General features: G+C 43.2%; 1 protein-coding gene across 1 annotated transcript in view; it reads right to left on the bottom strand.

Moving 5' to 3' along the window:
* Positions 1-3,276: 3,276 nt before the first annotated feature.
* LOC310682045 (uncharacterized protein) overlaps positions 3,277-24,483 on the bottom strand; it is a gene marked incomplete at its 5' end in the record, with an annotated part of 137,880 nt that continues 116,673 nt past the window's right edge. The window contains 3 exons of the mRNA XM_083450290.1: positions 3,277-5,109; positions 6,559-6,695; positions 12,446-12,652. Of these exons, the coding sequence (XP_083306416.1) occupies positions 5,106-5,109; positions 6,559-6,695; positions 12,446-12,652 (348 nt within the window). The 3' untranslated portion in view covers positions 3,277-5,105. The remainder of the gene's footprint in view (positions 5,110-6,558; positions 6,696-12,445; positions 12,653-24,483) is intronic.

Genomic DNA, 24,483 nt, shown 5'->3' with positions numbered 1-24,483 from the left:
ATCCAAACACTCTAAAACCGCCTCTGGCCTGTGGAAAGTCCAAAGCAGTGAAGGCCATTAGGGCTCACAAACCTCAACCCACTCTCAGATAGCCCTCACCTGCCCACCTTCTTTCTTCCTACCAGTCAGAAGGTGGCTCTGCGTCTTATTAGCTCCGCCTCCATCTACTGTTGGTCTCCTTACCTTCTGTCCCAATGGACACCAGCCACCACTGGTCCAGAAGGATATAGAGGGTCTGAAGAGAACTAAGGTTGTCCTACAGGGTCTGGGGTTCCCCATTTCTGTCCTGGACCATTCGCAGTTGGGGAATCCTTGCATAATAGGAGGCATAACATTACCAGGTTTTATAGTGTTTTTTCACCAAATTGTATTTTCATTGTTGTAAGCCGCTCTGAGAAGCATCAATGTCTTAACTCCTTTCTAATTTTAAGTTGTTGTAACCCAGTCAAGGACCTCCTGGTAAGGGGGAGGGTAATAATTCTACTATAATAATAATAGTATTGATTAAGTTGTGTGTGTTTTTTTAAAAAAAGTACTTGGTATCTGTTCCCTCAGAACAAAAAGTTCTCTGGTTGCAAGTGTTAACATCCTGCAAATGGTCAGAAATCTGTTTTTGATCTTCTTAGGTTGTGTGAGAAATGGCTAGAATGGCTCTATCATCCTTTCCACGTAAGAAGCAGCTATGTGCACGAGTACGACAGTAGTTAAGACAATGCAGGGAAGGGACATCAAATGCTTCCTTAACAAGTAGCCAGGTTTGTGCACATTCCTATTGAACGATCTTTTAAGGTAGCCTATTATGTCTTGTTAAGTCAGCCTTGTGTCATTATTTCCTATTAGTGTAAGTCACAGGATTGGCATAACCAGACATGAGTCTTCGAGAAAGAAAGAGAAAGAAAGAAAGGAAGGAAGGAAGGAAGGAAGGAAGGAAGGAAGGAAGGACGAGGAATGGCTACACTACATAATAACAATAACAAATACAATTTTCTCCCTTCCTATATACATGGTTGTCTAAAGCAGTGTTGTATAAAATGTCTACCCCATGGAATCTTTCCCATATACACTTTTATATATGAAAAGCAACTACATTCTCTGAGCATGGATTCATATGTGATTGAAATAGTACCACCCACAGATCAGCAGACTTGTAGGAACCCCAAGGATTGCAGAACTCTCTCTCTCTCTCTCTCTCTCTCTATATATATATATATGAGAAAAATCTTAAATTCAGGCAACCCCAAAACAATTGCACACTGGATGTCAACTATTAGCTGATATGAGAGACGCTTATAACACTTCCTACCTCTGTTGCATTGAGAAAAAAACAGCTCCTATCCACACAGCCCCATATTGGGTTCTTGGTCTCACACACTGAGAGAGAGCATTCTTCTGAGAAGCTTTAGACAGACACAGACAGATATGTGATGGTGATGGTGGTGTGTGTGTGTGTTGAGCATTGCTCCTAAGAGGGTTGGAGCACCCTGGTAGGGATGGAGCCTGGTAGGGATAAAGCCTGGTAGTGATGGAGAATGGACCCACACAAACCTGGCTTAAGAGGTATGGCAGTTTGGGGTGGTTAAAATTCCACCATGCAAAATGGTAATTAAATATTAGGAATGTGCACAGCCCTGCACCCCCCTCCCCCAAGGAACACCTGACAGCCTGGATCTGGCCCTGAATCAATTTGGGGGTGGGATTAATATTTAATTAGGCTTTTTTTTAACCCTAATCAGCTGGTAAGCAGAGGATTCAATCCTGCTGGGATCTGTTTCTCCAGTGTGTGCCCTGTGCACTGGCAAAACAAGAAATGAAGTCTTCCCACCTGACACCTTACTCCCTGACAATCCAAGTTCACTCTAGGCAACCCAACTTGGCCCAAGCTGAGATCCCACCAAACTAGTCCTATGAGGTTCAGGATTCAGACAATCTGAGGCACAGTCCTAGTGAATATAGCTTACTTTTGTATGAGTCAGCCTTTCAACCCTGCTTGAAATCTTGCGCTCCTTTGTTGAAATGGTATCCCTGCCTTACTGGATCAGGTTTGTGAGTACATCTCCTACTAGTAGACGGCTGGCTGTGTCAGTTTTGTCTGTGCCTGGTCAATTTTGGGTGGGCTTAGAGCGGGGGAGGACTCAAACCAGACTCTATTTTGCCCTCTCCCTATCTCCAAAGTTGATATTTGCTGTCAATGCTGATCATGCTGACCTCATATTTGGTGAGCACACAGATGATGATCTTCTTCCTCAGCCGCCTGCTCATAAATTACAATTGTGCTCACGGATGTGTGGATCGCATCTAAACAAAAAATGTGTGGTTTGGGACTTGCAGATCAAGCACAATATCAAAACTCTTGATGAAAACACAAAAAGGTAGACATTACACACCATTGTTGGTGTCTAGGGGTTGCGTTGCTGAGAGTGAAATAGGTATAATGACACTTAATTGGCTGAGCACCAATTAATTAGGTATTTCCTTCTCCTTCCCTCTCTCCCTCTTAGATTATAATCCGCATACATCTTTTCCATCCTGCTACTCCTTCAGCTCGCTCCATCAGTGTAACCAGCTGATTTATTTAATAAAACCAATGCCTTAGCATTCCTGAAAAATACTGCTTCCAATAGAACGCTCCCATGCTGTGATTGGTGAAGTGGTAAGTAATTTGCTTTTAATGCTAGCACATACCACTTAGCACTATATTTAACCGAATGATGAAAATCTCTAATTTTTCATCCACTTGCTTTAACTGGTGCTCACTGCCATCCATCTAGGTGCAGTGGGAGCTTTTCTCCTGGAAATGTTTTAATAGACCTTGCTCTCCAGTCTACAACAAGCATTTTAATTTTTAATTCATACTTATGACTTTATCCTATAATAGACCAGAACTACAGATGCGGGAGTATGTTGTAGACAATAAGAGCACAGTGGGTACCTAGGGAAACTATGGCACTAAAAGGGTTCTTTATTTACACTTTTCAGTAATGACTACATATATTCAGTTATACAGGAGGAAATTGTAAAAAGGAATGCCACCATAGGCAGGCAATTACTATGTGACTATAACTAAGTGATATGGATGAGGTTGCTAATAACTACAGAGGAGAATACAATCTGTACAAGTTACGAGCCAAATTCTATTTTGTTCGTATCTTATCACATACCACCTCACCTCCATGGGATTCATGCAGGATTTAGGAAACAATAACACAGAACTAAATCTATATGAGTTGAACTAGATACGCTCCCCGCCCCCCCAAAAAATACTGCAAAACTACAAAGTGTGGTTTGTAATTTTTACTCATTCATGGGAATTAATAGGGTAAGGTAAGGACTTGACGAATCTCTGGATTGTGTTCACTATGAAACAGTCATTCCAAGGATTTGGGGGAGGTCCCTGCTCCCATTTAAAAGATTCTTCCAATGATCCGAATGCCCTTTCTTCCCACTGAATTGAGCTCCTTTTTTCCAGGAGCAACAGGGACTAGACGAAGGAGCTTTCTGATTTGTGTTTGTGCCAGTCGCATGGGACACGCCCCCTGGAAAAAGCTGGAACATTTGGATTATCCTACCATGCTCTGATATAGCTGCACTCATCTAGGCAGCCACTTGATTCCTCCCTGACTTGATCTGACCTGGGTCATTACTTGGGCAACAACCTTGTCCATGATGTTCTCCATACACTTTCCAAGCTTTCAGCTTTGTTGAGTGTTTCCCAGTCTCTCTCCAACCTGCTTCGCACATCCTAGAAAGCCAAACCATGACTCACCAAGACCATGACTTTCCAAGCCCCGCCTAAGACTCCTGCTAATCTACTCAGCATCTGTCTCCAGGCTCCTTACCCATCACTCTGGACTTGTGCCTCCAACACCCGACATTCCTAGGTGTCCAAATCCCATGGCTGACAGTACCTTAGGATACAGCGATGCTTCTTTTATCATGTGGGGGGAGAAGAAGAATGGTCAAGCTGCAGCAGAATTTAAGTAACTTTTGGAAGAACTCATCGTTCTTGGGTTCACAGATACCATACTCACTTCCCACTTGGGGGGGGCATACCAAGGGGGGCAGCTGCAGGGGCTGGAGAGGGAATTCACTCATGCAGTAGGACCCTATGAAGTCAGACCAGAGAACCATCTAGCTCAGCCTCATCTAAAAGGTAAAGGTAAAGGGACCGCTGACCATCAGGTCCAGTCGTGACCGATTCTGTGGTTGCGGCGCTCATCTCGCTTTATTGGCCGAGGGAGCTGGCGTTTGTCCGCAGACAGCTTCCAGGTCATGTGGCCAGCATGACTAAGCTGCTTCTGGCGAACCAGAGCAGCACATGGAAACACTGTTTACCTTCCTGCTGGAGCGGTACCTATTTATCTACTTGCACTTTGTGCTTTCAAACTGCTAGGTTAGCAGGAGCTGGGACCAAACAACGGGAGCTCACCCCGTCGCAGGGATTCGAACTGCCGACCTTCTGATCGACAAGTCCTAGGCTCTGTGGTTTAGCCCACAGGTGGGTGCTTATTTTGGTTAAGTTTAAGTTAAAATCCAGCAACTAAATCCAAAATGCAATGCTTTTTAAAATAACCTCCAAGGTCAAGTTCTTAAAGCAAACATTGAAATGTTTTGCCAAAATACAAGTTCACAGACATTTTCACATTATTCCCTTCTATTTCTTTTTCTGGGCAAAATAATCAGCTTACTCCTATTACTGAGGATCTGGGAAGATTTCCTGGCAGTTGCCACATTTGTTTGCTTGCATGCTTACTTTTCAGAACCAAACCATTCTGTCATGTGTTTTGAGGCTTAACAGCTCCCCATGTACATTGTGGAAAACCCTGAAATAAATTTGAAGTACATTCTGTGGTTCCAAGGGTCAATATAATGAATTCTAAAATAGGGGGAAAGCCCTTGCAATAAAAACACAATAAGAAAGCACTCCAAATCTGGACTGCAGTCAGTCACAAGTTTGGAGGGCACCACCTTCTGCATCATACAATACAATAATAAATGTACACAGTAAAAAAAAAAAAGTATTAGTAGACTGCGATGAAGATTGTCATATGAATCAAGATGCATTTGAAGCGCTCTTCTTGATTAATTAGCTACTGAAGACAACAGGTTCACCTAAAAATGGAAAGGAAATGAGTTGTTTAGACCATAACAGTTGCCAACCACCATTGTCCCACCAATTTACAGTTCTTTTAACATTTTCACTAGTAAAATTTACCCTATAATTTCCAGTTGTTTTGGCTCTCTGTGTGTGGAGTGTACAGACACCCTTCACATAATTCCCTGCTGGACTGCCAAGAGTGAGCGCTGCTTTGCTGGAAGCATTTAAGGAGTGAGTACACTACGGTCAGGCCAGTTGGCCCATTTTAGCTTCTCTGTTTCTCATTTTTCCAACTGAATTCCACTTGCAACGTTTCCACATCGGTTTTTAAAAAGTCCTTACAAAAGATCGTAAGTATTTTAGTGCACATTTCCTAACAGACACGTTTTTGCGTGCAATTTGCCTAATAGGCCCATTTTGTAAGCGTTTCCCCCATATTTAACACATTCGTGCACATTAAAATGCATACATTAGTGAAAATAACGTAGGGAAAAAATACATTAGGTTGGGGAAAACGCTTGGAAAACATGCATCTCGTACATGTTTTTTGACTGGAGAGGTGCACACAAATATTGAGAAGTGCAAATTTCAGATGATAGCTGTTTGGGAAAGTGCAGATTAGGTAAATTCACAATAAGATGTGAGCTGAACTGAATTGCTTCCTTATCCCTAAGATGGACATCTATATGCCATGGATCGCTGTAAGATTCTACATTGATTAGGGTGTTGTACTAGAGGAGCCACAAGGTCCCTGTGTAGTACTGTGAATAAAGTTCTAACTCTGTATTACAATTCCATTTATCTCATTTATCTCAGACCCTCACATATCTGTTGTAGATCCTTAAAAAATGAAGAGACTGTAGGCTCCATCTTTGGAGAATGCTATAAATCACAGGTAGCTGTATTGACATGTTTTGCAATGGAGGTGCTCTCATATATCACAGCTAGTGCAGGAGGTCATTTTAGCTGGAGTCTTACTCTAGGAGGGTCATAGCCAGTGGTAGAATACTTGTTTTGCAGCCCCAAGTTTGATCCATTGTATCTCCAAGAAAGACCTGTCTGGAACCTGGAGAGCCCTGCTAGATACCTAGTTAGAAGGACCACTGGTCTGACTCTATATAAGGCAACTTCCTGTGTTCTGCAGAATACAGCATATTCCACATAATCCAGCTTTGGTCATGGTGTTTACAAATTTCACATATGTTCCCTGGCCATGGATTTAAAGCCACCACTGGATGCTAAGCCAACCTCAAAGTCATCAGGTCTGGATTGGACCCATCATCCGGCCCTCCTCCCCTTCCACTGTGGCCACCATGAATGACAGGGCTGTAGATGCTTTTGTTCATAAACCAGATAGTTTGTCAAAACAGGAGGAGGACTTTTCTTACAGAGGGCTTTTGCTATCGCTTTTGATGCACTCTGTTCCATGTTTACAAGAGAGCGGCAGTCACTGAAAGTAATACCTGTATTCTTTTCTTCTTTCCCTTAGCTTGTTCTCAGAAGAAATTCCCAGTGCATTATCCGTTTCACTTATGTGCTCCTGAACGAATGCACCCCCTTCATTGCGTATGAAATTTATTCCACTAATGTCACCAAATGCCTGAAAAATACAGTGTGCAGGCTCATTGGTTGTGGCACAGTCCAGTGCGATATCAAGTTAAAAGAAACAAAAGTAAGCAGACTCTGGGCACAGTTTATTTATTTGTTTAAATTACAGATTAGCAGCTCTTTTGTGTGTGAAATTTGGTACTGTCATGGCAATAACCCAGATTCCCTTCTAATGTACAATTTGGGTTTCATGGTTGAATTCTGCTCCTGTGTTTTGTAGCAATTTTTTTAACAGCCCTGCCAAAACACTATAGAGGGAGTGTGCGTACAGAGAGAGTCACTAATAACATGTACAGTGGCAAATGAAGGCTTAATTCCACATGAAAGGTGAATCCACCTAGGTTTTGCTTCAGCTCTAAGAAATAAATATAGTAGAATAGAACTGCATTTCTCATGCTCAGCTATTTTCTTTCTGTAGGATACTGTTGGGAAGTGAGTAAGAAAAGTATATGAAATAAAGGGGGGGAAGCTACTGGCTTTGGGAATACACTGGATGTAGGAAAAATATCGCAGATGAGTGATTCAAATATAGAATAATATTGCCGTGACCCATTGTCATGCTGCATCTAGGATCACCTAGAATCTACATCAAGGATCATTTAAGGCTACAGGCTTTGCTGGAGAGTGACTGATGGGGTATGTCAAGACAAACACAATTGGTGTCCTCATTACCTATATAAAGATAAGCAAACGGGAGTGATCTTTCATGGATGGTCAAACAGGTGTAGAGACTGGACATATAAGACAATGAGCAATTAAGGTGAATGCACCATTCTGATGGAAGAAATGAACAAACTGTGTTGGAGTTGATGACATGGGCTAGATCTCTTAATAGATTCAGCAAATTCAGAAACTCTACCACATCTCTTTAAAAAAATTAAATGAGAATAAGCTTGTACTTAATGCTGCATTGAAATCAATTGGTGTCAAAAAAATTATTCATGCAGAGACTGATCTTCAAAATTCATAATTATATATTACTTACTAATTATATTTAATTTAATTAACTTAATAATAATATATAACTCACATATTAAATGTTAAGAACTATAATAATAGTAATCACTTCACATTTTATAAGCTGTTAACAAATTTGCATATAATAAACTGTAGCATGTATACAAATATAAACAAACATATACATAAATATTGGACATAGTCTCAATACTGAATTAATTAAAGGCCAAGTCATTGCTTCTGAAAGTGACTCAATGGCAGTAACCTTTTAATTAATCAACTTCGCCCAAAAGTTCACTTCACAGTGTAATTATAAAAGTGAGTAAAAATTATAATTGATGTGTTTTTGTCAATCTATGTAGCTGCAAGGTACTTTTTCAAAAGGTTATATTTTTGTTTAGGTAAGCTGAGCTAATATTGCCTTGGTAATTATCTTTGACTTCTTTTTTTTTTTTTTTTGCTTTTTCTAAAAAAAAACAAAAACAAACTTGAATCAGCAATAAGATATGCTAAATAAATATTTGAAGCATTTAAACATTAAGAATGTGGATTGTGGATATATGCTGGAGCAAACTTGGAATGAACCACAAAGTCTAAGCAAAGTTTTCTCCTCATCCGTAAAAGGCCCATTTGGAATTAAATATCCTGGCACATTGATTTTTACTATCACAATTTATGTTTGCTTTCTGGAACAGACATAGCATCAAGTCGAGGCTCCTCCTCACTCAGGAGCCATTTATCAAATGGAATGAAATCGCTTCAGAAGTGCATCCATTTTGTATTTCCCAAATATAAACATTAGAGCAGAAGTTTTAAGTAGAAAAATAAATGTAGCAGTTACTTTTGCATATGTTAACTTGCATGCACACATGTTGAAAAATGCACAAAGTGTACAAGAATCAGCTACATTTCAAGTTGTTACGAATGAACAGATGTCACAACACATTGTGTCACCAAAACCAAGTGGGCAGCCTGTTTTGTTTTCCTCCAACAACCTCTCTGGGAGGGACGACACATGACTCTGCCCCATCAATTTTGGGGTCATGTTGAACACTTGTTTGCTGGTTGTGGTGGTGGCCAGGTTGTCTGATAGCAGCCAGGCCTGAAGCAAGAAGGCATACATAAGGCAGCCCTTATGCCACCTCATAAGAAGGTACCAAGGACTAACTTTTTAAAAGGTTTGCTTTCTTATTTGACAGCTAGGAACTGTTCCAAACAGCTAGAAACAACAGCAAGCATGCCACCTTGCCTCCACAATCAAGGGTGCCGGGACTGTGTGAAGTCAGCATGTGTTGTGTGCGAGCCCTGCGGCATACGCATGTGAATTGAGTACCACCATGTGCTGTGTGTGCATGGCCGCCACAGAATTTTGAGGGGGCCCATCCAACTCCTTGAATTTGTTTTTTTTGGGGGGGTCCTTGCCCCCCCCCCCGTCTTCCCTAGGTAGTGCCCATGAAGCACAGTATAGTTTAAGCCAAAAGAGGCTTCAGCGATTTGGATTACTATTAGATGAGCATCCCACCTGTCTTCAAAATTGCCATGCAGACATGTCTTTAGTCCAGTTGTTTCTACGTATCAAACCCTTTCCCACAGTACCAGGGAGGAGACAGGGAGGTGAAACCCTACGTGAGACATCATCTGAATTTTTAAAACAAATACTACAACTTCCTTGCCAAAAGGTGTATGTGTCTCACCTTTCTGCTCTCTGCATCACTGTGAATGAGAGACTTCATAATTCATCATTATAAGTCAGCCCTGGTTTAACCACAACAATGTCAGTGGATGATTGGGCTGTGAATAATAGTCTATTGGAGAGGCCCTTCATAGATCTCTAGTCCCAGAGATTTGGAGCTGATTTAAATTAGGTGTGTGCATTTGGTTGGAGTGAATCCTGAATGCCGAGCAGAAGTAGAGTGCATCAGAAGGATTTTGGCTTGTCTGAGGTAAAGTGAACACACACTCCCTCTCTATATGGCTGCATGAGTTGAAGCAGGGACTCCTGAAGCAGTTTGTGGCACCTTGGTGATTCAGGCATTAAAAAAAAATACTGCAGACTAGTGTCTACTGAAAGTGACACCATGTATCTAAGCTTTCTTGAACGCTTTAATTTAATTTTGACCATGCTTTTCGGAACAAGGGTCATCCATCTTGGTCAGAAATGCTACAAGCCCCAAAATACAGATGTGTGGCCATCCCTGAATATCACAGCTAGTGCATACTTGTGGCCATCTTCAATGTCATCTGACTTTCATCAGAAGGTGATGTCTCACCTTTACTGGGTCCATAGCTCTTCATTTATGACTTACAGACTTACATATCATTTGCATTTATGCCTTGAAATTGTTCAAGGTATCCTCTCTGTGAAGATTTCAGCTATTCATATGTCAATGAATTGATCCAAGTAAGGGCCAATTAGCTCCTGCATTAGGCTATCGAATCATCCCTGATGTTCTCTGATTTGGATTGCAGTAGAAGTCCTCCCTCCCTCCCATGAATGTGCAGTCTTCTGGTGCAGAAAGCATTTAACTTGGGGCTCCACTGCATGTGAGCAAACGTAACCACCAACACATTTGGGCTTGCTTTCACTACGTACAACATTTCAGTATAATCAATGGCCTTGTTCATGGGTTATCTCATTCGTGGTACTCGGAGTAAGAGTTCAAATCTAAATACCGTGAATTGCTTTCAAAATAAAGCATTAGGTAATCTGTTTATTTCCCCAGGAAGCACTCACCAGCCACAAATGTGTAAGCGATTTGAGAGCTGTTTGATATGTCTTTACCAGTTCCAAGAACAATGCGCCAAACTGTGCAGCCCTTCATTTTTATAAAAGTACAGTTTTCTCAAACAGCCACAACACATTCGGCGTTCCTTAGATTAAATATCTGAATATTGCTTCTGAAGGAACAGCTGTCAGCTTAAATCTAAAGTCTAGTTTGTTTACCGATCGTATTTTATATTTGTTAGGAAATGACACCAAATGGCAATAACATTGCGGAAAGTGTTCTACTGGGGAATATACATGCCCTTTGGTTACAGTATACATATCTTTATACATAATGCCACTATATTTTCCCTAGAATTATGTTAAATATGTAAAAAGCCTTTCCTCATAAAGGTAAAAATGCTAGATGATTCCAAGCTATAATTTAGCATTAGTGTCAAGATTGTTTCGGAAAATAAGCTACAGTTACCGCTTCATTCTTTTTAAGTGTCACTCAGCATACCGTATCTGATCTTGCATTCCAAATAAGCCCAGATGATTTTATTCACTTTCCAAGGCAGACACAAGAGCTTAAGCATCATGTGCAGCATATGGATGGATGTAAACGGCTTCATGAAGTAATAGGCTAGTTACCCAGACTGTCTGATCTTATTACCGCTTGCTTCATTTCAAGCAATTGTGGAGGGTAGGGAAGATCTCCCTTTCATCTTCTCTGTGTTTAGAGTGATTCCATCTTAAGGGTGGTTTTGTTTTGCTTTTTAAAAAACCAGATAAAAAGCAGGCTGTCCCAAAAAAGAAAGAAAAAAGTTTCTGTGCAACGTTAAGCTTTACTTACCCTTTAATAAGAAACTGATTTCGTCTTGAGTTAAAAGTGGCTTATCGTTGCCCTCTTAATAAGAAATCAACTGAAGGCAGCAGAAGCCAAGATAATAACAAAACGAAACAAAAATCGCCATATTTGTGTTATCACAATGTATCACCAGTATTAAATGCTCTGTGCATGGCTTCTAAATGCATTTAAAATGCTAAAACTCAAAGGACAATTTAAAGAGGAAGAACTATGAATGAAACAATGACTTGTTTTTAGGGAGGTGGCAATTTTGCATGCAGAAAGTGCTTGCTTCAATGCTGAGAGAGGCTAAAACCCCAGAAGGCCACTGCCAATCCATGGGAAACTGGGTTTGCAACTTCCTTCCAGCACATGCATGTAGCTTCCTCCCTCAGTGTGGTGTAGTGGTTAAGAGCGGTAGTCTCGTAATCTGGGGAACCGGGTTCGCGTCTCCGCTCCTCCACATGCAGCTGCTGGGTGACCTTGGGCTAGTCACACTTCTTTGAAGTCTCTCAGCCCCACTCACCTCACAGAGTGTTTGTTGTGGGGGAGGAAGGGAAAGGAGAATGTTAGCCACTTTGAGACTCCTTAAAGGGAGTGAAAGGCGGCATATCAAATCCAAACTCTTCTTCTTCTTCTTCTTCTTCTTCTTCTTCTTCTTCTTCTTCTTCTTCTTCTTCTTCTTCATCCCTCCCCCCTTTTCTCAAGCACACACCACTATATATTCCTCACCTCTTCCCTCCCTCTCTCTCCCAGAATTCAGATGCCCCCTCAAAAGAACACATTTCCCTACGGAACACATTGCTCCATCCTAATCCCAAACTGAAATTGTTCACGCAGACGATAAATAGAAAATAATAATGAATAGACAACTTTCTTACTATATGTGTGGTAGGAGCACAAACACACAATGAGTGACATCAAGCAGAAGATGACCGTATTTCTCCTAACACAGCAACAATTCTCTTTCTCCCAGATCTGCTCCAAAAGGTCCCCTAACATTTATTTTTTAATACGTTTTTTCTGGTTTTATATCTTGATTTTATTCTGTGAACCACCCTGAGAGTGCCGGGTATAGGGCGGTATATGAATTCTTTACTACGGAGACTGATTTGTGTAGTATGCTTTCAAGTGACCAGTGCAGAATGATCCTGAATACACTGTACAGTGGCATATGGTCATTTGGCTGTAACAATTACATCACATTAAAAACCAGAATGTTGGGACTTACCTCTACAATAGCACCACTAGGCAGTCTAAGGAAGTGCCTGTACAGTTCTTGGAAGCCCCCAAGATGAACTGTGTATATAGATACATGAACAGTGACCGCTCCTGAGCTTCCGATAGATTTCAAGATTTCATTTGGGAGCTGGAGGCCAGTACTGGAGACATCAGACTTATTGGCATGGTCTTTCCAGATATAATCACAGACAATGACCTAGTGAAGGAGAGATCATATGGTTATTTCATTTCTGCCATGAGCTTGGTCCCTATTCAGCTACTTTACCTTATTCAAATTAACTTAATTTTTAAAAGAAACTCGGGATCAATAAGATTCATCCTACAAAAGACATACCACAGGCAAAATTAATCATATTCATTATACTTGAAATTGCAAAGTATACATGCCTGTCAAGGCAAATAAATAAATGTGATATACGACATTAGCAAACATTATAGATTGACTGGAGTCAGGCATCTCATTTATATATTTCTTTATTTATTTTTGAAGTTAATACAAGTTGCCTAGCTGTGTTTTAATGCTGAAATACATTACAGCGGGGAATTGAAATGTGATAATTTTAGCAAAGCTGTAAATCTCATAATCAGCTTTGCATATGAGTAATCAGAAAACTTGCAGGATCTCGGTTTCTAAGGCTGCCAAACTTTATTTCTCAAAGTACCAAGCATAAGAACGAAAATTGCCCACTTTGCTCTGATAGCTGGATTTTGAAGACATGATGCATACAAATCTGTTAGTGATAATGTTTCAGATTCCTGGAAATTGTGGTTAAAAATATAACCTTGAAGCTCCGGTTTCTAAATATACATTTCACTTGAAGTGCATTTTGGGATATCCATTTTGCCCACTCAGTTATATTTAATGATATTACTGAGCATTCTGTTGTTGCACTCTTTACAACAACCCTCGGAAGCAACCTAGTATTGCCATATTGGCCTGAATATAAGTCTCACTTTCCCCCCACATTCCAACCATGAAAAGTTAAAGTGTGGCTTATATTCGCGACCTTACGGTATGCAACCAGGAGCATGGGGCAAACAGCAACAGGAGCATGGCAAAGCAGTGGCAGCCCCGTGTGTAGTCCCCCATCCTCTCCCCCCAAGGCTGGGAAGGGAGAGAGCAAGGAAGGGGAAAGGCCCCCAGCAACACAGCGCGGCTCCCCCCCCCCCCAGTATGCAGCCAGGAGCAGTAAGAATTGGAGTGGCTTATATTCAGGTGCAGCTTCTATTTGGGCCAATACGGTATTATCTCTATATTGGAGATGGAAGGGTAAGAGTAGTTTGCCTAGAGGAGGGGTAGGGAGCCTCAGGCATGAGGGCCAAATACAAGACCCTATGGCCTATCTATCTGTCACATGTGACTCTCCCCAAGCCACACCCCCTTCCCAACAATGCTTCCTCTCCTCAGGCCACATTTCCTCACCAGTTCCCTCACCAGAAGCGGATTGATTCTTTGGGAGAAGCCATGAATGTTTTAAGTAGTATGGTACTGCTTTAACTGTGTAGCCCATAGGTTGAGATCCCACACATTCCTGCATAAGAGCAAGCCCCATTGAACTCAATAGGATTTACTTAGCAGAACTGCATAGGCTTACATTGTGAATATCCTTGCGGCTACAGAATGCAGAATAGGTAGGAAGAAGAAGAAAATATTTATTTCCCAGAAAGGGCACAACTATTCATTTCAAACAAGCTTCCTTTTCTAAACAGGAGTATGAAATCCACTGTAAACTGAGAGATGTGTCTTTCGGAATATCTTTAAAGTGATATGTCCATTTAGTATTGAATAATTCAGAATGCATATCTGTTAAGGAGTAGAATGCTTTATCTCTAATGTGCCCTGAATAACCTGAAGTAAGTGCCAAGCAGAAGACTCTGCTGTCATCTGAAATCTCTGTCGTGAAGTTAATCAAAAACGTCCATTCATCTCCTCATAGGCCAAATGTGGCTTCATAAATCTGCTGAGACAGACTAGTCAAGAGACAGTGCATATAGGACATGTCAGAGGCACTGAAGACAGCTATGATCTAGATTCACAAGAGCTGACAAGAGACCACAAAATGACAGTACAGCATCCCGTAATCCTAAAGTGAAATCCATCTTTCAGCAGAAAAACAAATTAAGGGCAATAATTCGGTGATAAGAGGCAGGCCAGAACAGGTTCAAAACGCTGAATATTTCACAGGGTTGTTTAATTAAAACAGAAGCATGATGCTTTTAATTGCTCTGCAGCAGTTCAGCCTGAAATTAAGCCTGATGTGAATGCACTTGCAGTTGATTTAAGTTGTTATAATTGCAAAATATTACAAGGAATGAACACCAAGATAACACTCGAATGGGGCTTTCTAGTGCAAATCTTCTCTTCTCAGCTCTGTGCCAATTTGTGAGGGAAGAGGTGAGAGAAAGGATCGTAAATGTCAACCTGCCCACATTCTTTAGCAAGCCTCACATGGATTTAAATTTCAGCTCCCAAATGTGATGCATTTTCCCACACCAACAACATTTTGGTAGTCATTGTTTCCTTCATGATGGGGGGGGAGTCATTTAGGGAATACAGTGGTACCTCAGGTTACATACGCTTCAGGTTACAGACTCCGCTAACCCAGAAATAGTACCTCGGGTTAAGAACTTTGCTTCAGGATGAGAACAGAAATCGTGCTCTGGCAGTGCGGCAGCAGCAGGAGGCCTCATTAGCTAAAGTGGTGCTTCAGGTTAAGAACAGTTTCAGGTTAAGAACGGCCCTCCGGAACGAATTAAGTACTTAACCTGAGGTACCACTGTACATAAAAGATTGGGAGATTTCATTCCATGCATGCTAAATACAGGAGAGCATTTAGCAGTTTCAGAAGCTCCTATGGCAGAGTAGAAAGTGGGTTCCCTTGTCCATTCCAAGAGAGAGTTTTGGTGGGAAGCCTTCAAGTGCTCTTTGTCCTAGTTTACTAGATTCTTTCCAGACCACCTGAAATTTCCACACACGCCATATGACCTTTTAAACCAAGGTGTTCAATCAAGGTTTAAACCAAGGGGAAGCTACCAAATGGTGGCAGAATAGTGTTCTCTGGCCACACGCCCCTTCTCCATTGTTGCTCCACTTGGTCTCAAAGCCAAGATCCACTTACAGTGGAATCTTGGTTCTCGAATTTAATCCATTCCAGGAGTCCGTTCGACTCCCAAAACTGTTCAAAAACCAAGGCGCAGCTTCTGATTGGCTGCAAGAGCTTCCCGCACTCAAGCGGAAACTGCGTTGGATGTTTGGCTTCTGAAAAAACATTCAAGAACTGGAAGTGAAGCATAAAAAGCAGAACATGGTGGCTTTGAGCAAATGAGCTTCCTGATGCGACATATTCTGGATTCGCTTGACTTAGTCACCTTGGGAACTTATTTGAAGGGCAGGGAAAACATTTCCCTGTGTGAAATAAATAAATTGTGTATTGCCAGATACCTTTATCAAACCCAAGCAAGAGTTCAGTGTTTGAATCCCTTCTACTCACTACAGATAGCTACTCATGCAAACAGCACACATATATCTGAGAAACGGCACAATTTTTCTGCAGGAAATTTCTCTCCAGGTTCCCAGCTCTCAGGTTTAGCCACAGGCAAATGAAAAAGTGTGCTTATTTGATAATATTTATTTATTCGTAACTTTAAAAGTTTCAGTCACATTCCCAAGGATCAGAAGTACAACCTCACTAATGAGGGCCTAAAATTATGAAACGTGGGTGGCGCGTGATGCACGGCAAATGAGCTTTTGCAATTTGTGTACTCAGTTCCGTACTTTAACTATGTGCTGTGTGAAGAAACATTTCCTTTTGTCTGTCCTGAATTTTCCTGCATCCCACTTCATTGCTCACCCCTCCACCCCAACACCAGGTTATTTATGAACAAGTTAAAAAGTACGATTTCTAAGAGTGATCCTTGAGGAATCCCACTTCTTACACCACTGCACTGTTAGAACTGACCTTTTATTCCTATTCTATTTCCCATTCTTTTGCCACTTACCCTCTCCCCTTATCCAGTGACTGCTAAGGTTACTCACAATATTTGGTGGGAGACTGTCTCAAAACCTTTCTGAAAGTCTAAGTACACCATGTTGATGGGCTCACCCTTATCCATGCACTCTCAAAGAACTCTAAAAAAAAAAAATTAGGCAGGACTTGCAGAAGCCATGTTGCCTCTCCATCCATTTTCTTGGCCTTGACCTGTGTCCAAATTCACACTGAGCCCAAATGTTTCCCTGCCCTACCAGTTTTGATCAATGCCACATTCTAAAAAACCAAGAAGTAAGATTTTCAGGCTATTAAGAAACCATCCATAAACCAGGAATATTAGACCCTCCAAGTGTCCTTATTTTCCAGGGACGGTCCCTGAGTTACAGAAGCTGTCTCAGTTTCTGATTTGATCTTGGAATGTCTCACTTTTCCTTAAGACGTCCCTATTTTCATTGGAAAATTATTCGGGGGTATGGTAAAGGTAAAGGTAAAGGTAAAGGTAAAGGGACCCCTGACCATTAGGTCCAGTCGTGGACGACTCTGGGGTTGCAGCGCTCATCTCGCTTTATTGGCCGAGGGAGCCGGCGTACAGCTTCCGGGTCATGCGGCCAGCATGACTAAGCCGCTTCTGGCGAACCAGAGCAGCACACGGAAACGCCGTTTACCTTCCCACCGGAGTGGTACCTCTTTATCTACTTGCACTTTTATGTGCTTTCGAACTGCTAGGTTGGCAGGAGCTGGGACCGAGCAACGGGAGCTCATATTCGAGGCTATGGTAGGATGTCCCTATTTTCATGTTGGAGAGTATGGATGCAACCCCCAAGCCAAGGAGATAAGTAACTATGCAACCTTTAGAAGACATCTGAAGGCAGCCCTGTATAGGGAAGTTTTAAAAAAATGTTTAATGTTTAATTATGTTTTTATATGTGTTGGAAGCCACTTAGAGTGGCTGGGGCAAACTAGTCAGATGAGTGGGGTAATAATAATAATAATAATAATAATAATAATAATAATAATAGAATAGGAAATCCCTATTTTCATTGGAGAAATGTTGGAGGGTATGGAATATCCTTTTGTGAAGACCCTGGCTTCCTTTTAGCCTCCTAAGTGAAGCCATAGTGATATGCCCATTTGTGCTAATACAGACAGCAAAATTTGCCGCAAGAGTACCTTTAGGTTTTGTGAATGAGGTGAGTCTGTTTGTGCTTTCTGAGTCTAAACTGCTTTATCCACTTTGCAACTGCTATCTCCAATATATGCTGGAGGGGAGAAAATGTTATCTCTGTATTCAATATGCTTGATTTGCAGGGAAACACACACACATAACTGTTCTAGCATTATTCTAACCAACTGCCTGTTAGAGCAATGCCCTTTATTAGTGGAGTGCACTTTCAGTAATGACTCTATACAAGACAGCAAAAGATCGCTGGCTGGTAAATGTCTGTGAATTCCATTTCCCACTGCAAACAAAACCCATTCTGAGCCACCAGCCAACAGAGTCTCCTCCAGCTGCTGGGCAAGAAGGAAACAAAAGTGATTATTTATGAAGAGTGGCAAAATAAGATCCCAAGGAAGCCTGTCATAAAATGCTTGTTGCATAATACATGATGGATCAGTTCTATTATGTAACTTTCCCAAAGATATAACAATAAAGAGAGTTGCTAAGCATCATAGTCAGCATTAATTTACAGTAGGAAAAATAATTAGAATCCACCCCCTTTTTTAATTAATTTATTTTTTTGGAAGAATGGAGTGAAAATGTAAACAATGCTTCCCTCCAGGCAAGCACTTTATCAAGTTGACAGGTGCATTTGAATTTCCGAGGGTGGGGGACATAATAGGTTATTTATGTGTCATTTTAATAGAAAGGCCCAACCATCAAGATGGACAGGAGACTTTATCAGGACTGCTGTTTGCAACTAATCCACCAATTTAATACCCCAGGAAAATACCTGAGACAAAACTGGTCCATTTTTCTTATACACTCCATTATACCCAAATCAATATGGGCTCTATTCATCTCCAATCCTTAGCTCGGCAGGTGCCCGTCACACCGCACCCCTCCCTCTCGACTCAAAAGGCGAGCAATGCTGGTTTGCATTCTAAGGCTCCGGTTCAAGCACTGGAAGTGAATGCCGAACGAAGAGCTGAATAACTCGGGTCGATCCATGCACAACTGGGAAATTAGGGGTGGATTATGAATGAGACATCTACAGCTCAAAAGGATCAGGCAGGAGGCAATAGGAAAGGTCTTTGCTAAGACCCCGGAGAACTGCTGCCAATTGGAGAAGACAATATTACGCTAGATGGGCAATAAACTGATATAGTGTAAGGCTGCTTCCTAACAGGTAATGCTGTTTCGACTCGTCCATCCCCATTCTGCAAGGCAGCAGTGACACCACTGATAGGTGTGTGCCTCCTCCACTCATCATTACAATGTAATTTTGGAGCAGGCATAGGCAAACTCGGCCCTCCATATGTTTTGGGACTACAACTCCCATCATCCCTGACCACTGGTCCTGTTAGTTAGGGATGATGGGAGTTGTAGTCCCAAAACATCTGGAGGACTGAGTTTGCCTGTGCCTCTTTTGAGCATTCTTTCTTAATTCTTTCTTAATCAAGATTCACAAACTCAGGACCCGCTGTGGCGGAACAGCATTTATCCAATGGGTAACATTTAAAATTCATTTGAAAAATTGGAGATGAACAGCAACAGCAACCAACAAGAATTCAGAGGGCAAATACATCTCTGTATGCCTCTGCTCCCCATCGAAAGCATTATCAACCCAGTGGCTCTACTGCATGAACTCAGCTACAATGGTTCAATCAATGTCAGGACATTGTGGGTGCTAGCTATTGGGGGGAAATGGCCTCGCAATGTGTCATCTTGCGGTTTTCAGAGCTGATTCATCACAGGTCTTTCCTTGGCCATGCTATTTGGACACCTGGCTTTGAACATAAAGAGGGGGAGATTAGAAAAAGAAGGAAGAACAGCAGCCATTTCCTGTAGAAAAGAGCAATTTCATTTTGCAGGATTAATTAAAATGTGGGAGATCAACTGCAATGCGAGGGAAGGCGTGGACCTTTTGCCTGTGGATCAATGTTCTGTGAGATATATAACCCTCTCAAAAGCAAAATGGAATTCCTTGAAATTGTCTTGCTCACAAGGCGCTCTGTTTTGAAGCTATTTCTTTTAGTCAGTACCAGTTTTTTCCTTGCATGCAAGTTTTCACTTCTAACTCAAAGTTTCTGTATGTTAAAATATATGAAATCAAAGGACACTTCTAAAAATAACCATTCTTAAATAAGCATCCAATATAAAACCTCCATCTGTCAATCACCTGCTGTCACAACGATGGCAGGTGAGCTGTTTCTGCCCACATGGATGATCACCTGATCTTCAGGGCTCAATAGCTGCATGGCACGTTGCAATCCCTGAAAACCTAGTGCCTGCAAATCTGCTTTGGCCTAGTTGAATATTTACCTGTCCCACACAGGTATGGCAGGGGCCATAGCATGGCTAAAATAGCCCTAGCTGCACCAATGACAACAAATACAGGCGATCCTTGTTTTGCACAGGGGTTACATTCTCCACCATGGGACGTGGGTAGCGCTGTGGGTTAAACCACAGAGCCCAGGACTTGCTGATCAGAAGGTTAGCGGTTCGAATCCCCACAACAGGGTGAGCTCCTGTTGCTCAGTCCCTGCTCCTGCCAACCTAGCAGTTCAAAAGCACGTCAAAGTGCAAGTAGATAAATAGGTACCGCTCCGGCAGGAAGGTAAACGGTGTTTCCGTGTGCTGCTCTGGTTTGCCAGAAGTGGCTTAGTCATGCTGGCCACATGACCTAGAAGCTGTACGCCGTCTCCCTCGGTCAATAAAGCGAGATGAGCGCTGCAACCCCAGTGTCGGTCACGACTGGACCTAATGGTCAGGGGTCCCTTTACCTTTACCTTACATTCTAGACCCTGTGCCTGTTGGCACAGCCCATGAAAAGTGTTCCACCCCACCTCTGTTGTGCCCCCATCCCACCCTTTCAGTGAAGACTTAGTGGTGTTTTAATGACTTTGGGGGGTCACTTTGAGGTTTGGCACCATGCATGTGTGTGCGTCAGCGCATCAATCAGTCATGTCTAAACCAGGAGTTGCCTGTATACATGCTTATTTCCTTGGCCTGTACATTACCTGCAATTGGTACAAGCAAAAATGCCGTTAGATATGTTGCAGTGATGGGGTCATAAAAGCAAAGTTTTTTTAAACTCTTACTGATGAATATCTTTCCTTCCCAGTTGCATGAATTTGAATAATATTCTTTTAGCAGATCACTATTCATGCACAGCTTCTCCTGCTTGTACCGTTTATTCGAGGTGTCCTATTAAAGCGGTTGTTGGTACATTGGCTTGATTTTGGAAAGGGGCTAGCAAATTCAGGAAGGAACTGAAAATCACTTCAAGACAGATCCTTTTAATCAATCTCAGGCTTGCAGGAGTGAGGATTTATGAGGGTCTTTCACCCCTAGGTGTGATGCTAGTAACATAATCCAATGTAACTGTTAACGTTTGCATCTGGGCATCCACTGGAGAACCGAACCATAGCCGCGGAGCTAAAGAAGGCAAAAGGCATAACTTCAAGTGTTAATTGTTCGAGAGTCTTATACGAAACATTCACAAACTCCATGGGTTCAAGTGCTGTGGAGGCTACAGTGATGGGGAAACTAGGCCTTAATTAACTCCTGGGGTAATTTACAAGTATGCACACCGCACTAGTTGCTGGGCTTGCTAACAAGACCCTTGATCAATGGCATGTGTTCAGGAAGGGGGCTGTATTGTGGCAGATAATAGGGGGGAATCGAGGGAACAGATAGGAACAAACTGAGGACCCAAAGCTCAAGGGGAAACCGTTTTTTGGGGGGGGGAGAAAAAGGCTTCCACTTGCACCTCCCCCTCAGCTTCACCATTTTGTCTTCTCAAACACCGGCATCACATGTGCGGGACAATGCTCATGGATATCTGATTCACACAATTGTTTCTGAAATGGTTCTTTCCATTCCTTCTCATAAAGCTTTTTGTGGCAGCAAGTTTGGCATAGTGGTTAGAATGCGAAGGCTGGAAAGGCCTTGGGCCTCAGCCTGACCAACTTCATAGGGTTGTTTTGGGGAATAAGATGAGAAGGCGAAGGCAGAATGTATTCTGCCTTGAGCTCTTTGGAGGAATGGCACAATATAAGGGTAACAGGTACATACATACACACATATAATGTATACCAGGCATCCCCAAACTCAGCCCCCTAGCTGTTTTGGAACTACAATTCCCATCATCCCTGACTACTGGTCCTGTTAGCAAGGGATGGTGGGAGTTGTAGTCCCAAAACAACTGGAGGGCTGAGTTTGGGGATGCCTGATATATGCACATTCCTTACCCAGTTTTGGAACTGTGGTAGAATCCAGATGTAACCAGTTGACTACAAGCATTTAACAGCCTGGACAAGAAGAAAGCGGGTGGCCCACAGTTCTGAATCAACTTTAAGGCCTTCCATAAAGCTCACCAAATCTCATTTGCAGGGCTGTCCTATGGAAGTTGGAGCAAGCTTGATTTCTCCTGCTCTGGGGGGGTAGGACTTGAACCAATGGCTTCAAGTTACAAGAAAGGAGATTCCGACAAAACCTCATGAAGAACTTTCTGACAAGAGCTGTTCGACAGTGGATCGGTCTTCCTCAGGAGGTTGTGGATTCTACTTCCTTGGAGGTTTGTAAGCAGAGGTTGGATGGCCATCTGTCATGGATGCTTTAGCTGAGATGCCTGCATCGCAGGGGGTTGGACTAGATGACCCTTGAGGCATGTTTGTTCTAGGCATGTTTGCACCGAGGTGGACCCCACAGTGCCCAGTGAGATTTACTCTATATTAATAATGTTCAGGGATGCAGGCTAAGGCTGCCAGTCTAGGCGCACTTAGCTAAGGAGGAAGCCTCATTAAACACAATGGACTTACTTCTGAGGCAACTGCACTCCACTTGCCACAGTCTAATGCCCTTATTAAACTGTCTAGGAACAAGGTAAATTAAGTGGGAACGGTACCAATTCAATTCATTCATTCATTTAAATGAAGCTGATGAGCTTTGAGTGAAAGTTTTCCTGCCCTGGAAAGGCAAGAGTTCTACTTTGAATTTACTGCCAAGCCTGTCAGAATACTGTGTATCACCCATTTGCTTGTTTTATTTTTCTTGCAGAACAAAATGTGGGGTGTTTTATGCATTTGAGTAGAACAGCTTGTTTATTCCAGCTGTTTAATATTTGTCAGGGGACCTACCAACCTCAGGCAACTTTTTCAAGGTTCATTAAAACCAGACCACAGACAAAACCTGCAGACTCATGTTAAGCCCACCTAACCCTTTGGACAGCTGCAAGGTTAGACGTGTGGAATGTAGTCACTAATCTGAATAATGCTCCTGAATGAGATCTTACACTGTGTATTCTCCTTGCTTGTTTCAATGCAAATATGGGAGCTTGCTTACCCAGGTAATTTCCTCTGAAATATTGTCACGGTAAAATTGTCAGAAGAACAAATGCAGTCTAATGCAATGGTTAAGCAGGCTAAAAGATAAGGTTGAAACTGGAAGTTAAAATTCTAATGTGACTTTTCATTATTACAAAGTGCCCCCCTCTTTTTGTTTCATACTCTCATCTTTGTATGAAGGATTATAATTCAGAGTGGAAATCAAAGTGGGATGGGGGAGACATTTGATTTAATTTGCATTTAAGGGCCAAACTGCCTAATTCACACTTTCTGAAACATTGTGTAAACGGAAAGACAGCTCTCCTTTGAAATCCGCACTTCTCCAAATTTTGCAAAGCAGCTCTTGATCCAAGTACCGTATTTTTCGCCCTATAAGACGCACTTTTCCCCCTCCAAAAATGAAGGGGAAATGTGTGTGCGTCTTATGGGGCGAATGCAGGCTCATTGGCTTCAGCGATAGCAACGCGAAGCCTCCGAAGCCTGCGCTCCGGAGGCTTTGCGTTGCTTCCGCTGAAGCCAGGAGAGTCTGCTCTTTGAGGCTGGCGGTGGGGGAAAGCAGCGCCTCCTCCATCGCCAGCCCCAGAGGATGGGGGGCAGCGGGAAGGCGCGCGACGCCTTCCTGCTACTCTCCAACCCGGGTTGGAGGCTGGCGGGGGGGGGAAGCAGCGCTTCCCCCATTGCCAGCCCCAGAGGATGGGGGGCAGCAGGAAGGCGGCGACGCCTTCCCGCTACTCTCCAACCCGGGTTGGAGGCTGGCGGGGGGGAAAGCAGCGCTTCCCCCATTGCCAGCCCCAGAGGATGGGGGGCAGCAGGAAGGCGCGCGACGCCTTCCCGCTACTCTCCAACCCGGGTTGGAGGCTGGCGGGGGGGAAAGCAGCGCTTCCCCCATTGCCAGCCCCAGAGGATGGGGGGCAGCAGGAAGGCGCGCGACGCCTTCCTGCTACTCTCCGACTCGGCTTTGAGGCTGGCGGGGGGGGGAAAGCAGCGCTTCCCCCATTGCCAGCCCCAGAGGATGGGGGGCAGCGGGAAGGCGCGCGACGCCTTCCTGCTACTCTCCGACCCGGCTTTGAGGCTGGCGGGGGGGAAAGCAGCGCTTCCCCCATTGCCAGCCCCAGAGGATGGGGGGCAGCGGGAAGGCGCGCGACGCCTTCCTGCTACTCTCCGACCCGGCTTTGAGGCTGGGGGGGGGAAAGAAGCGCTTCCCCCATTGCCAGCCCCAGAGGATGGGGGGCAGCAGGAAGGCGCGCGACACCATCCCGCTACTCTCCAACCCGGGTTGGAGGCTGGCGGGGGGAAAGCAGCGCTTCCCCCATTGCCAGCCCCAGAGGATGGGGGGCAGCAGGAAGGCGCGCGACGCCTTCCTGCTACTCTCCGACTCGGCTTTGAGGCTGGCGGGGGGGGAAAGCAGCGCTTCCCCCATTGCCAGCCCCAGAGGATGGGGGGCAGCAGGAAGGCGCGCGACGCCTTCCTGCTACTCTCCGACTCGGCTTTGAGGCTGGCGGGGGGAAAGCAGCGCTTCCCCCATTGC

This window comes from Podarcis tiliguerta (genome assembly GCF_965153285.1).
Source record: "Podarcis tiliguerta genome assembly, chromosome: 7".
Lineage (NCBI taxonomy): Eukaryota > Metazoa > Chordata > Lepidosauria > Squamata > Lacertidae > Podarcis > Podarcis tiliguerta.
Note: the sequence above shows the minus strand (reverse complement) of the source record. Positions and strands in the feature narration are given on the sequence as shown.